Below are 12,409 nucleotides of genomic sequence, written 5' to 3'. Positions count from 1 at the left end.
CAAGATGTCATATTTTAAGCAAAAAGCTTTTACTATGGAAGAATTAAACAAAGCAAACACTACTAAGTTAATGTTCTCTTTTCTGGCTTCTCACTTCTTACTTTGGAGTCTCCACAGTGCTGCTTGATCACCCTCCTTCATCTCCATCCGTCAATCATTCATTCCTCTTCCAATCTCACTGCGTTTAAGTCTCTCATCACTGTATCCTTCTACCTTGTCTTCGGCTTTCCTCTTCTCCTTCTTCCCATTAGTCCCATCTTCATTACTCACCTCATTTCCAACTTCACTTTCTTAAACAGACGGCCACACCATTTCAACCCCTATCTTGACTATTTTCTTCGATGCTCCCACAATCTTCATCGATCCCCTGATGTGCTCATCCCTGGTTTTGTCCTTCTTCATTACTCCTCACATCCATCGTCAGCATCCACATCTCATTGGGATCCATGGTTCCCCCCATTTTAATGTTGCACAAGTTTCTGTACTTGTTTCTGTTGGACTTTGCGACTGGTTTCAGGTGGTTCCAAATGCCCATGATTGGCAGCTTTCCCTCTCTGTGTTTGTGTGAAAACATACAGATCGGCCAATACAAGAGGCTGCCTCCCCTGCAAATTATCCCCAGGGTAATGTGGCACTCCTGGAAAGTCCTAGATAAAGATTCAAACCTATCATCCATCTTTCCTAAATCTGTCCTTTGATCTGAAATGTATATGGATACTTACTTTTCACCCTTTCTTTAATCTGGGGTGCAACCTGGAGAAATTACACCTCTAACATGGAAAGGGCAATTCATCCCAAATCTTCAGTCCTAGGTAACTGGCCCACTTAGCGTTCTATGGCTCTCACTCTTCTAAATCTAACTTGAAAGGATCGTTGATGTGTTGCTACCTTTGGTAATCTGGCAATTTCTGAAGTTCAAAGTTTCAATTAGCTTACATTTACAAATGTTAATTTTCCCAAAACTGAAAATGATATTCCTACAATATATGTATCATGAAGTCAGATATTTTCAGACCAATACTGAGAAATTAATGGAGACTTGAGGCAGCGTAATTCAGCTTAGCTCGAGAATCGTTCTTGAACATTGCGCTGTTTTGAAATGAAATGATTTTGAACCAAAGCAATCACCACCCAGAGCAGTCTGAATCGGTGGCTGTGGTTCTGAGAGATTTTAACAAGAGTAATGAGAACTTATATGTTCATCAGCAGACATGGAAAATGCTTAATGTAGTGTTCCTTAACATCAGATTGTGAAATTTTGTTCCCGATCATAATTAAAACTGGCATCAGAGATGGTTGAGGGGTTCTGAGTGCGGCATGCCACACTTGCGGCATAGTTCATTTAGTGCCTCATGTTGAGTGCTCACGCTTGTATGCCATGCATGAGCTTGAAGCTTCCAAACTGGCCAAATCATGACATCAAATGGCCTTTCTGGCTAACTTTGGGGATTAAGTCCAAACATGAACTGTGCAAGTCCATAAAATACACATCACTCACATGCATTCTGCTCCAAAAGAGAGTCTCCATGAGTAATATTTCACGGATCAGACTTCTGACTTACCATTAAGAGAATACATGCTTAATTTATTCTCATGCAAAGTTTAAGTGTTTTTGGAAGTTTTGAGGTGAGTTTGGCAAGGAGAGTTGCTGCACTCTTCCCTGGAAGGCATAAGATTTGGTGACTTGTCAACGCAAAGGCAGCATTAAGATTTGGGGCTGCAGCTGAAATGTCTCTGGGTCTGCAGCGTGACGGGCAAATTGAACAGAGGCTGAAGATCGGAGAAGCCTCATGCGGTCTCCTTGGCTCATTTTGAGTCTGACTCTCCAGACTTCATGACAGTCACAGGAGGCCATGTGACTGGCCAGAGAATGCATCCAGCATCTTTGTGTGTATGCCTATCAGTGTCTCCCTGAATGCCCCCCTATCAAAATATTTATTTGAGGTCACTGAAGCAGAACTCACGTGTGACCGTGGCCTGCAGACAAAACTATCCTTTTCTTTGGGCCAGCTGCAAGCACTGATGCTCTGTGAATCACCCAATCCTCTCGAAAATTTACAGAATATTAACAGCTGATAGATGTCAGTGCTGTGATGTTGCGCTCTCTCTGTCTCTCTCCTCCTGGGCTCCAGTAGCTGGGCAGGCAGCAACCTTCCAGAAAGGGGAAGATTTCTGGAGAGAAAACGTGGGTGGGTTGGAAACCAAAAATCCTTGATGAAACCATCGGCGTCTCGTCCATCATTCTAGACAGCGGGACGAGGGTGAACTGAGAGTTGAAATAAGCCACATACATACATATCGTCATCCTCAATACTTGGAACAATGCCAGACGGTGAGCTGTCTGTTACAGCTGACTCTTTCTGAGGAGAACCATCTCCCCTGTAGGGCTCAGGAGATGCTGCCCACTATCGATTTTACTCTGTTCGCGGCAGGAGTTGACCATCCTGTACTGCAAGGAAGAGGAAAGCTTGTCTCCGATTTTGTAATGTGTGTTTGGGTGGTCTGTGTCCCACAGCTGAATAGATGGAGGGATGGGAAAGCAAGTGGAATTGGATGTGAGGCTGGCCTCATTGGAAAGTGTGCAGGAAGTATCTAGATGTCAAAACTGAGTCCTGAGTGTGAGCAATTGTTGATGGCTGAACGATGGGCTTGTGGTGCATTGAGGAGATCAGTGGTGCGGTTGGTTGTGTTCTGTGAAGACGCATCTACTGAACTTGGCCACTCACGTGAGGCCGCTGAAGGTTTTGTGAATCTGTTGCCAGGTCCTTTGGTCAACACTGCAGGAGTTGGTCTCCCTGCTCACTTGCTTCCTTCCTTTCCTTATGGATTGCCTTTAGGCAGTGATACAATATCATCTCCATTCTCTTACAACTTCTCCCTGTGTCAACAGGTACAGGCATGGGCAAATCATGGAATATGTGACTAAAAACAGGTGGGACCAATGGAAAAATAAAAGATCCCAGACTTTGCCAGTAACAGTAACTTTAGATTAAGCACATTGGAACCAGCAAGCGGTGACCAGAAATATTATCAAATGTCTTTTGCTTGTTTCATTCAAAACTTTGTTGATGATTCAGTTAGTTATTTGTTTGATTATTTGTATGAATGTCTAATTAGTAATCTACACTATATTTTTGCAGCATACCAACTGCAAAGTTGTCCTGATCCCCGTCCATTTCGAAATGGCTTTGTTATTGGATACGATTTATCTGTGGGACGAACCATCTCGTTTGAGTGTTTCGCTGGCTACACTTTAATCGGGGAGGCCGCACTCACTTGCTTGCATGGCATCAGTCGTAACTGGAACCACCCTATACCAAGGTGTGAAGGTAAGGAACAAACACGTGTTTTTTCTCTGCTTCTTTTATGCATATTTGATATCTCTGTTTGTGACATTTGCTTTATTAATCCACTGTTGTGATCTGCCACAGTATGAAGACTTTGGAGTAAACCCTTGTGGAGTACAGTATTTAAGATTCTTGCTGTGTCAGACAGCCATGAATATTCTTAGTTTCTCCTGCTGTTAATTTGCCTCGTTGAACAATAACAAAGCAGCCTATTAACAATCAACTCCTCGACAATCGAACCAGGGTCCCAGGCGATGTAAGGCAGCAGTGCTAACCACTATGCCACCGTGTCACCCCAATCGCAACCATCGTAATTTCAATCAACAAAATGACACACCCTGTTTGAAATTTTCCACGAGCTAGATTAGAAGCAGCAACTAAAATGTGACAATCTAGTAAAAGGGAAGAATAATGAAACAAAAATGAAAAATGCTGGAAAACCCTGAAGTGTCTTCCAGACTCAAAACATTAGCTCTGTGCTCTCTCCACAGATGGTGTCAGACCTGCTGAGATTTTCCAACATTTTCTGTTTTTGTTTCAAGTTCCAGCATCCGTATTAATTTGCTTTTACCTTTAGAAAGATTAACACTTCGATATTAAAAATGGCGCATTATTTCTGTCGCCGCAAAATTTTCATGGAGTGCCCATAAAATGAAAAAAGGATCATAGTTATGATGTGATAACAAGAAGAAATAACAGATAGCTCTTAGGGCGAACGGGATATGGGAGGAAGGGGGAGATTAGGATATTGAATTTGATGATCATCCATGATCAGAATGAATGGCAGAACAGGGTCAAAGGACCAAATGGCCTACTCCTGCTTCTAGTTTCTATGACCCTAATTTTACCGCTACGGTCACCCCGAAATCAGTGTTGCCAAGGCTCGCAGAATGACATTCTCTGTGAGCCTTGGGCACAATCTTTCGAGCCTTGGGTGGCCGTGCTGGTATAATTAAGGCCTGTGTTTCTATTCTCTTGGAATCAGTCCTTTAGTGAGTCAGTAATTTGATCAAGAGATTGTGACAACACTGGTCGCACTCAAGCACGATAAAGGAGAGTAGAATTCAGGTTAAATTTTCTAAGACCAATTTTTCACTGAGAAGTTTTCCTTCTTGTGGAACAGAATAGCGCAGAAGGAAACCATTCAGATCATTGAATCTGCACCGACTGTCTGACAGAGCATCCCCACTCTGACCCTATTCCTGTGACGACTTAGCCACCTAACTGGGACATGAAGGAGCAAATTAGCATGACCGACTCCACCTCACCTGCACATCTTTGCATTGTAGGAGGAAACCAGAGCACCCCTGAGGAAACCCATAAAGACATGGGGAGTAAGCGCAAATTTCATATGGACATCTGAATGACTAAAATTTCAAGGGATAAATGTTTGGCTTCAGCTAAGCAAAGTCTGAGTTATCCCACATCTGGAGTGCTATCAACAGTTCTGCCAGAACAATACTTGGGGTGTGAAGATTAAACTTCTTGGAGAGATTAAACAAACTTGGGTTGTACTGCCTGGAACTTAGAAGGTTACGGATATATTGAAGCTCTGAAGGTATTAAGGAGAATGGTTCAGGTGAATGTGGAGAAACTACTTATGGTAATGAGAGAGTCCAGGCCAAGCCCAAAAAGGATGCATAGTCTAAAAATTAAAACTAGGTCTTTCATGATGAGAACATGTTCTACACGAAGGGGAATAGATATTTAGAATTCTCTTCCATCAACAGCAATTGATGCAAGGTCACTTGTTAACGTTAACAAGTTACTGCATTGGGTTTCTTCCGGGTGCTCTGGTTTCCTTTCACATTCTGAAAGATGTGTTGGTTAGATGGTGCATTGACCCAAATAGGTGCCGGACTGTGACGACGAGGGGAAGTTCACAATAACTTCATTGCAGTGTTAATGTAAGCCTTGTGACTGATAAATAACATTTTTTTCTAAACTTCAAAATTAATTGATGTTTGTCAAATGTATGAAGACAATTACGCCACACTTCAACTACACTTCAAGTGAAGAATAGAAAAGGTTTGAGTGGCTAACTGGCCGAGTCCTGTTCCTGTGGCAGAACGGAGATGTGTCTCGGGCATATTAATAGAAGCTGATTCTGCAAAATGATTTAGTGCTTTCAGGACAAGGGAGGGTTCATATAAATGAAGAAAAGGATGCTTTTTTTACATTTCAAATTAAGCACTGATGGTGCAGTGTTCATTTCAGAGACTAATTGTCCTTCATTTTAAAGTGTATGTTATGAAATCCAGACGGAAATGCGCATTAAAGATTCATTTTGTCATCAGTATTATCCAGAACTTTTCGAACCAGAAAGTTGCCAGAATGCTTAGTTCGGTCCATCTTTAAAATTAGCTTCAAAAGCATTGTATTTTTTATAAATCTGGAAAATGTGTGTAGCTGCAGGTGGGAAGGCCTGATGTCCAGAGAATTGTTAATCGTGACAATGTGACCTGCAGCGCTGAGTTCTTGATTTTTCAATTTCAAGGCACTGATTGTTCCACGTGATTATTGTAAGCATCACCCTGCGGACTTGCTGAGTTGCTCACTGACGGAACTTATTGCTGACACGAGCTGAATGGCTCTCGAGACCGTGCCCCAAATTTAAAATATTTGAGGCTCGTAAGGTCACAGAGACTAATTTGATTAGAACATTAAGAGAGCCCTGATGAAGCGGGCAGTGAGCATTTTTCATTGAAAGAGCTTTTCTGCATTAACTAAAATTATTCCGGCAGGACAAGGAGCCAAAGTTGAACAGAGGACAACTTCTTGGCAGTTTTTAATTACGCTTAGAAGTTGTGAGACAGCTCAGGTCACCAGGCTCAATCAATCCAACTTTGCATTCACTTTCTATTCAAATAAATGATCCTAATCACATTTACCTGCCCCCTTCTCAGATCCCTTTATCAGCAATTTCTTAATCCTATTCAAACTATTATTTACTGTCGGCAGATTCTGCCTCAACTGTTAACATTGGAAGAGAAATGTACGGTCTCATTAAATTATTATGGAAATAAATTTCTCTGGCGTTCTGTGAAAAATTGCTTATATTTCACCTTGTATCTAGAGTCCCTTATTCTGTATTCCTTAGCTCCGAGAAGCATTATGCTATCCCATTTTTTTTTAATGATTTTAAACACATTCAGTGCGGACTGTATTGAATGTATTTAGCTGGGTTCTTTTAATCGTGGGGGAGACTCCAGATTAACATCAGACCATCAGCAAACCTTCCCCTGTGGTTAAGACAGAGGGTGGAAGGGGTTTGACTCTAGATTTCCTGCCACGAGTATTGGAATGTCAGTTGGCTCATTGCTGATTAAGTGGGGGCAGCACAACATTCCTGAACCCTCAAAATTCCACCCAGCAAACCGTGTCAGCTTTGCCAAAGGGGAGGGAGATCTGTCAGTCAACACTGCCTGATTGTCAATGAGGTGCTACTGAAAGCTACCCCTTGCTTCCGAATACCTTGCCACCTCACTCTCCTACTATCCTCACGCGATGATCGCCATCCTCCCTTTGCTTTTGTCTGGACCCCCTCAGTGGTTCTGTCCCTCAGAGGGGTCCATTGCAACCAGCTGCCCGTCACTCTTGTTCGTGCTGGCAGCATAAGGAGCGATCAGCCTCTGAATAGCGAGCAGCTCTTGGTGGGCACAACTTCCACTGTTGGTGACTTCATCTCCATTACAAGGAACTGTGATGGTGACAACTTATGTGCCTGAAGGGCAATTGATTCATTGAGCCTCTCCCATTAAATTGACAACATTTCCTTTTGGTTCTCTGGCAAGTGGGCAAAAATCTGAAAGGATCCTAGGCCTTTTTTCTATTTTAAATGTGAACTTATCCACTTTGGTTGGAAAAATGAAAAAAAAGTAGGATATTTTTGAGTGATAAGAGATTTGGAAATGTTTGTATTCTGAGGGACTTTTACATTCTCGTACACGAATCACCGAAAGTTGAATTCATGGCAACTGGTATGTCTGCTTTTATTGCAAAGGGATTGGCATAAAAGGATAAACAAGTCTTATTACGATTGTTTGTGGCACTGGTCAGACCACACCTGGAATACTGCGTGCAGATTTGATCTCTTTACCTAAAGAAGGACATTTTTGTCCTTAAGGGACGACAAATAATGTTCATTAGATTGTTTCTGTGATGAGGGAATGATTTTATGAGCAAAGATTGAATAGATTAGGCCTAAAGCCTCTGGATTTTAGGAATAAGAAGTGATCGAATTAGACCATATACAATTCTTAAGGGCTTGACAGGATAGTTGCTGAGAAAATGTTTTCAGTGCTGGAGAGTATAGAACGTGGGCTCAGAGTGTAAGAAGAGAGGTTCAAACATTTAGAGTGGAGATAAGGGATAATTTCTTCATTCAAAAACGTTTGGAAACGTTTGGAATTTCCTACCCCAAGAGAGCTGTGAATGCCCCGTTGTCATGTATATTTCAGCCACAGGTTGTTAGAATTTTGAATACAAAGAGATTCAGGAGTATGGGGATAATGCAGGGGTGGATGTGAGGTATATCAGCCATGAATGGCAAAACAGAATTAAGCAGCCGAGCAGCCTAATTTTGCTCCCGTTTCTCAGGTTCTTCATTGTCTTTTGTATTTGTGTCAGTTACGTTGTTGTAATACAAAGAAATGCCCATTAAAATAGTGCATTGAGGAATTTTAAACTGCTGCCTTAACCAGTGCATTCAAATAACGCTGAATGGAATTACGGCCCTTGACATTTTTAATGTATTGGCAGGTGCCTTCTTGAAGAACACTGCTGGGGAACCCAGAATAAATGCAAAAATGTAATTTTAATAGATTCAGTCTTCCACCATTTTTGCTGTTTGCAGATGTATTGACTAAGATACAGGGAGTCAGGGTTGTGAATAAATAGATTTCATTTTCTAACATATTGATTTTTGTTGTCTGTCCAGCTCTCTGTGGAGGCAATATTACTGCACTGAATGGTACAATCTACTCTCCTGGGTACCCCGATGAGTACCCTAACTTTCAGGACTGCCTTTGGATTGTTAAAGTACCTCCAGGCAATGGAATCTACATCAACTTCACTGTTTTACAGACAGAGCCGATATATGACTTCATCACTGTGTGGTAGGTTATAAATATTCCTTTATTGATTTATTACAGCAGTCACGAATTAAACTGAGCTTTGCAAGGATAAATGACTGCTGTTTTGTCACTTGAATAAAATAAATGTATTTGTTGCAAAATATAATAGTTGTGGTCTCTGCACCAAAATCAGAGTATTACCGTCTGTGTTCTTATTTTTAAAAACATACCTTACTCAAGTTATTAATTATTCTACTAGATAATGTAACAAAAAAACCTGCCTGAGTCATGGAAATATAACAGCCTCGAGTGGAAATTGATTTATTTGGAACAAAAAACGAGGCGCTGGAAAATCTGAGCATCTCTTTAAAGAGTTATCCAGATGCAGAACATTAGTTCTGTTCTCTCTCCACAGACTCTGTCAGACCTGCTGAGACTTTTCACATCTCTGTTTTTGTTTCAGATTCCAGCATCCACTGTAATCTATTTTTCTTTGTTTATTTGGAGACAGTTGGATTAACAGCTACCCCACAATTATAGTTATTTGTCAGTGCAGAACTTTAGAATTGCTGAAAAAAAGAAATGTTATTGAAGCTTTGTGTCTTGCGCTCATCACCTCACAAGAATTTACCAACGTAACAGGGGGATTAAAAATTTATATTGCACGAGTTGGAGACATTTTCAGAGAGTTGTAGGGAACGGAGGGATTGCCCAACAGCAGTTCAAAGTTCCTGAGCATTTTCCAAGGGGAATTTGTATTGGAATTTCTAAGAGATCCCCAAATGCATCTTCCAGAATATGTCTGGTCTCCAATTGTCCAGATAAGTTCAAACATGTCCACCTTACAAATGTTTTACCACAAGTCAATCTCTGGCTAAAGAGGGAGGGTGGCTAGGGGAAAAATCGATCCCCTCAGGGACAGAGGAGGGGAATTGTGCTTGGAGTCCGAGGGAATGGGGGAGATCCTGAATGAATACTTTGCGTCGGTATTCACAAAGGAGAGGGGCTTGATGTCTGTTACAGTCATCGAGGGAGCTTTAGACCAATTGAAGGAACTATCGATTACGAGGGAAGAAGTGTGAGGGCTTTTAGGTAGCATTAAAACTGATAAATCTCCGGGGCCTGATGGCATTTATCCTAGGCCGCTTCAGGAGGTGAGAGATGAGATTGCTGGGCCTCTGACGCAAATCTTTGTCTCTTCATTGGACACAGGTGAGGTCCCAGAGGACTGGAGGATAGCGAACGTGGTACCGCTGTTTAAGAAGTGTAGGGGGGATAACCCGGGTAACTCTAGGCCGGTGAGCTTGACGTCAGTGCTAAGCAAGTTGATGGAGAGGATTCTTAGGGATAGGATGCATGAGCACTTAGAGCGTTGCAATCTGATTTGGGATACGCAGCATGGCTTTGTGAAGGGGAGGTCTTGCCTTACGAATCTGGTAGAATTTTTTGAGGAGGTGACAAGAACGGTCGACGAAGGATGAGCCGTTGATGTCGTCTATATGGATTTCAGTAAGGCGTTTGACAAAGTCACTCATGGTAGGTTGGTCGAAAAGATTAAGGCTCATGGGATACAAGGCCAGGTATCTAGATGGATTGAGACCTGGTTTGCAAAGAGGAGACAGTAGTAGTAGTGGAAGGGTCCTTTTCTAGCCGGAGGTCTGTCACTAGTGATGTGCCGCAGGGCTCAGTACTGGGACCTCTTTTCTTTGTAGTATATATAAATGACTTGGAAGAGGGAGTAAGTGGTGTGATCAGCACATTTGCAGATGACACTAAGATGGCTGGATTGGCGGGCAGCGAGGAGCAGTGTCTGGCAATACAACGGGATATTGATAGGCTGGTATATTGGGCAGATATATGGCAAATGGAGTTTAATCCAGATAAACGTGAGGTGATGCATTTTGGCCGGAATAACGTAGGAGGGAGTTATATGATAAAGGGTAAGCCTATCAAGAGTATAGAAACGCAGCGGGACCTGGGGATGCAAGTGCACAAGTCTTTGAAGGTGGCAGTACAAGTGGAGAAGGTTGTGAAGAAAGCTGATGGTATGTTAGCCTTTATAGGAAGGGGTATAGAGTATAAGAGCTGGAGTCCAATGTTGCAGTTGTACAGAACGTTGGTTAGGCCGCATTTGGAGTACTGCGTCCAGTTCTGATCGCCTTACTACTGGAAGGACGTGGAGACTCTGGAGAGAGTGCAGAGGAGGTTTACCAGGATGCTGCCTGGTATGGAAGGACTGGGTTATGAGAAAAGATTGAGCAAATTGGGGCTATTTTCCTTTGAAAGACGGCAACTGAGGGGGGATCTAATAGAGGTATATAAGATTATGAAGGGTATAGATAGAGTAAACAGAGGTAAGCTGTTTCCTATGTTAGAGACACACAGTACGAGGGGCCACGGGCTTAGGGTGAGGGGGGAGACATATAACACGGATATTAGAGGGAGGTTTTTCATGCAGAGGGTAGTGGGGGCATGGAATGGGTCGTACTGGGGCTGCTCTTGGATGTTCAGGGGTAGCCTCGTGCTTCAAGTCGTTAGTGTGTGCCTAAACTGGACCAGATACTGGGCGACAAGACAGCTCAGTGATTATCACTGTTTGCTGTGCAGACACATGGATTTGGGTCGGTGTCTGTGGGAGTTTGCACATTCTCCCCATGCTTGCGTGGGTTTTCTCCGGGTGCTGCGGTTTCCTCCCACACCCCAAAGATGTGCTATTTAGGCTGATTGGAGGTAATAAATTTTCCATAAATTAGTTTCCCTCAATGTGGAATGCCATAAACAATAGATAAGGGTCATGGGTGGAGAGGGGACTGGTAATGTTAGAATGGTGGCGTGGGCTCGCTGGGCCGAGGGGCCTGTTTCCCGGGCTGTTTTTGTTCTTTGTTCTTTAATAATGGTTCTATCTTAGAAGGTTAGGGTGCCAGATCAGAAAGTCTAAGGTATACTATAAAGTCAGACAAGATCCCAACAACTTTCTGTTTAGACAATGCGAGGGTCTGATGTTTCACTCCAAGCATGATTCTACTGATAAACTAGGGAGCTTTTATCAAAACCAGCTTTATTTAACAACACGGTTTTAACTACAACAAATTAATTAACATAACTTTTAACAATTGAACAATACGTAAACATGACAAGATATAATTCTTAACTGCTAACCTATCACTATTAGTTCCAATCAAGCAACATTTCTCTTATCAGCTGAAACTCTTCTTTAAAATTAGTTAGCTCAGTCTAAGCATATTTGCTGGTGACTTAGGTTTACAGTCTTGGAGCTTTCAGAAAGCCTCTGGAGAGAGGGACAGAAAGACACTTCTTTCTTCCAATAGCTGCAGGCATTTTAACATGAAAATGAAACTGCTTTTTCCTGCAAGCTGAACACCTTCCATTAACCACATGACTCTGTCTCTGTCAATCAGCCCAATCAAAACTCACATGACTCTGCAAACCTAGTCTAAAATCCTTCGACAATACATGTAAATAAACAATCCATCAACAGTACAAAGTAACACATTTCTCGCCAAAATCAGTTATTGTCCTGCTGTCACCATTTTAGCTACATGTTTTTCCCAGACAAATTAACTCTTGTAACAAAACACTGTCCTTTAAAACAATTCCACCTTCAACGTAAGATACCGCAAAAATAGCACACTATCATCACAACAGGGCCAAAGGAAAGTCATGACAGATCTGATACAAATGCCTCTCTTTTTCTTTCTTTACAAATCTGTTTGTGAATTGCATTTACACCCAAGTCAAAAGATTAAGTATGTTTGAAGTGTTGTCACTATTGCAATATAACATTTTGGCATTGTAAAGATTGTAAAAGGAAATCCTATGTTTCTATTTGAAACAATGGATCTATTTTAAAAAGTGGCTCTGAAAATGATTTGGGAACCTACCTCCTGGATTGAGTGCTGAGGCACAACTAGCTCACCCATTGCCATTGACAACAAAAAGTTATCAGAATTCGCAGTACAACCAAAA

The 12,409-nt window shown here is 42.0% G+C and overlaps 1 protein-coding gene across 1 annotated transcript in view; it reads left to right on the top strand.

Annotated features, from left to right (window-relative positions):
- The window catches only part of csmd3b (CUB and Sushi multiple domains 3b), a 1,478,622-nt gene that overhangs the window by 1,298,480 nt on the left and 167,733 nt on the right, over window positions 1-12,409 (top strand). Inside the window, exons 40-41 of the mRNA XM_080194817.1 lie at window positions 3,141-3,329; window positions 8,287-8,464. Of these exons, the coding sequence (XP_080050943.1) occupies window positions 3,141-3,329; window positions 8,287-8,464 (367 nt within the window). The remainder of the gene's footprint in view (window positions 1-3,140; window positions 3,330-8,286; window positions 8,465-12,409) is intronic.

Source organism: Carcharhinus amblyrhynchos, chromosome 8, assembly GCF_965287045.1.
Source record: "Carcharhinus amblyrhynchos chromosome 8, sCarAmb.v2.hapA, whole genome shotgun sequence".
Classification (NCBI taxonomy): Eukaryota; Metazoa; Chordata; class Chondrichthyes; order Carcharhiniformes; family Carcharhinidae; genus Carcharhinus; species Carcharhinus amblyrhynchos.
Note: the sequence above shows the minus strand (reverse complement) of the source record. Positions and strands in the feature narration are given on the sequence as shown.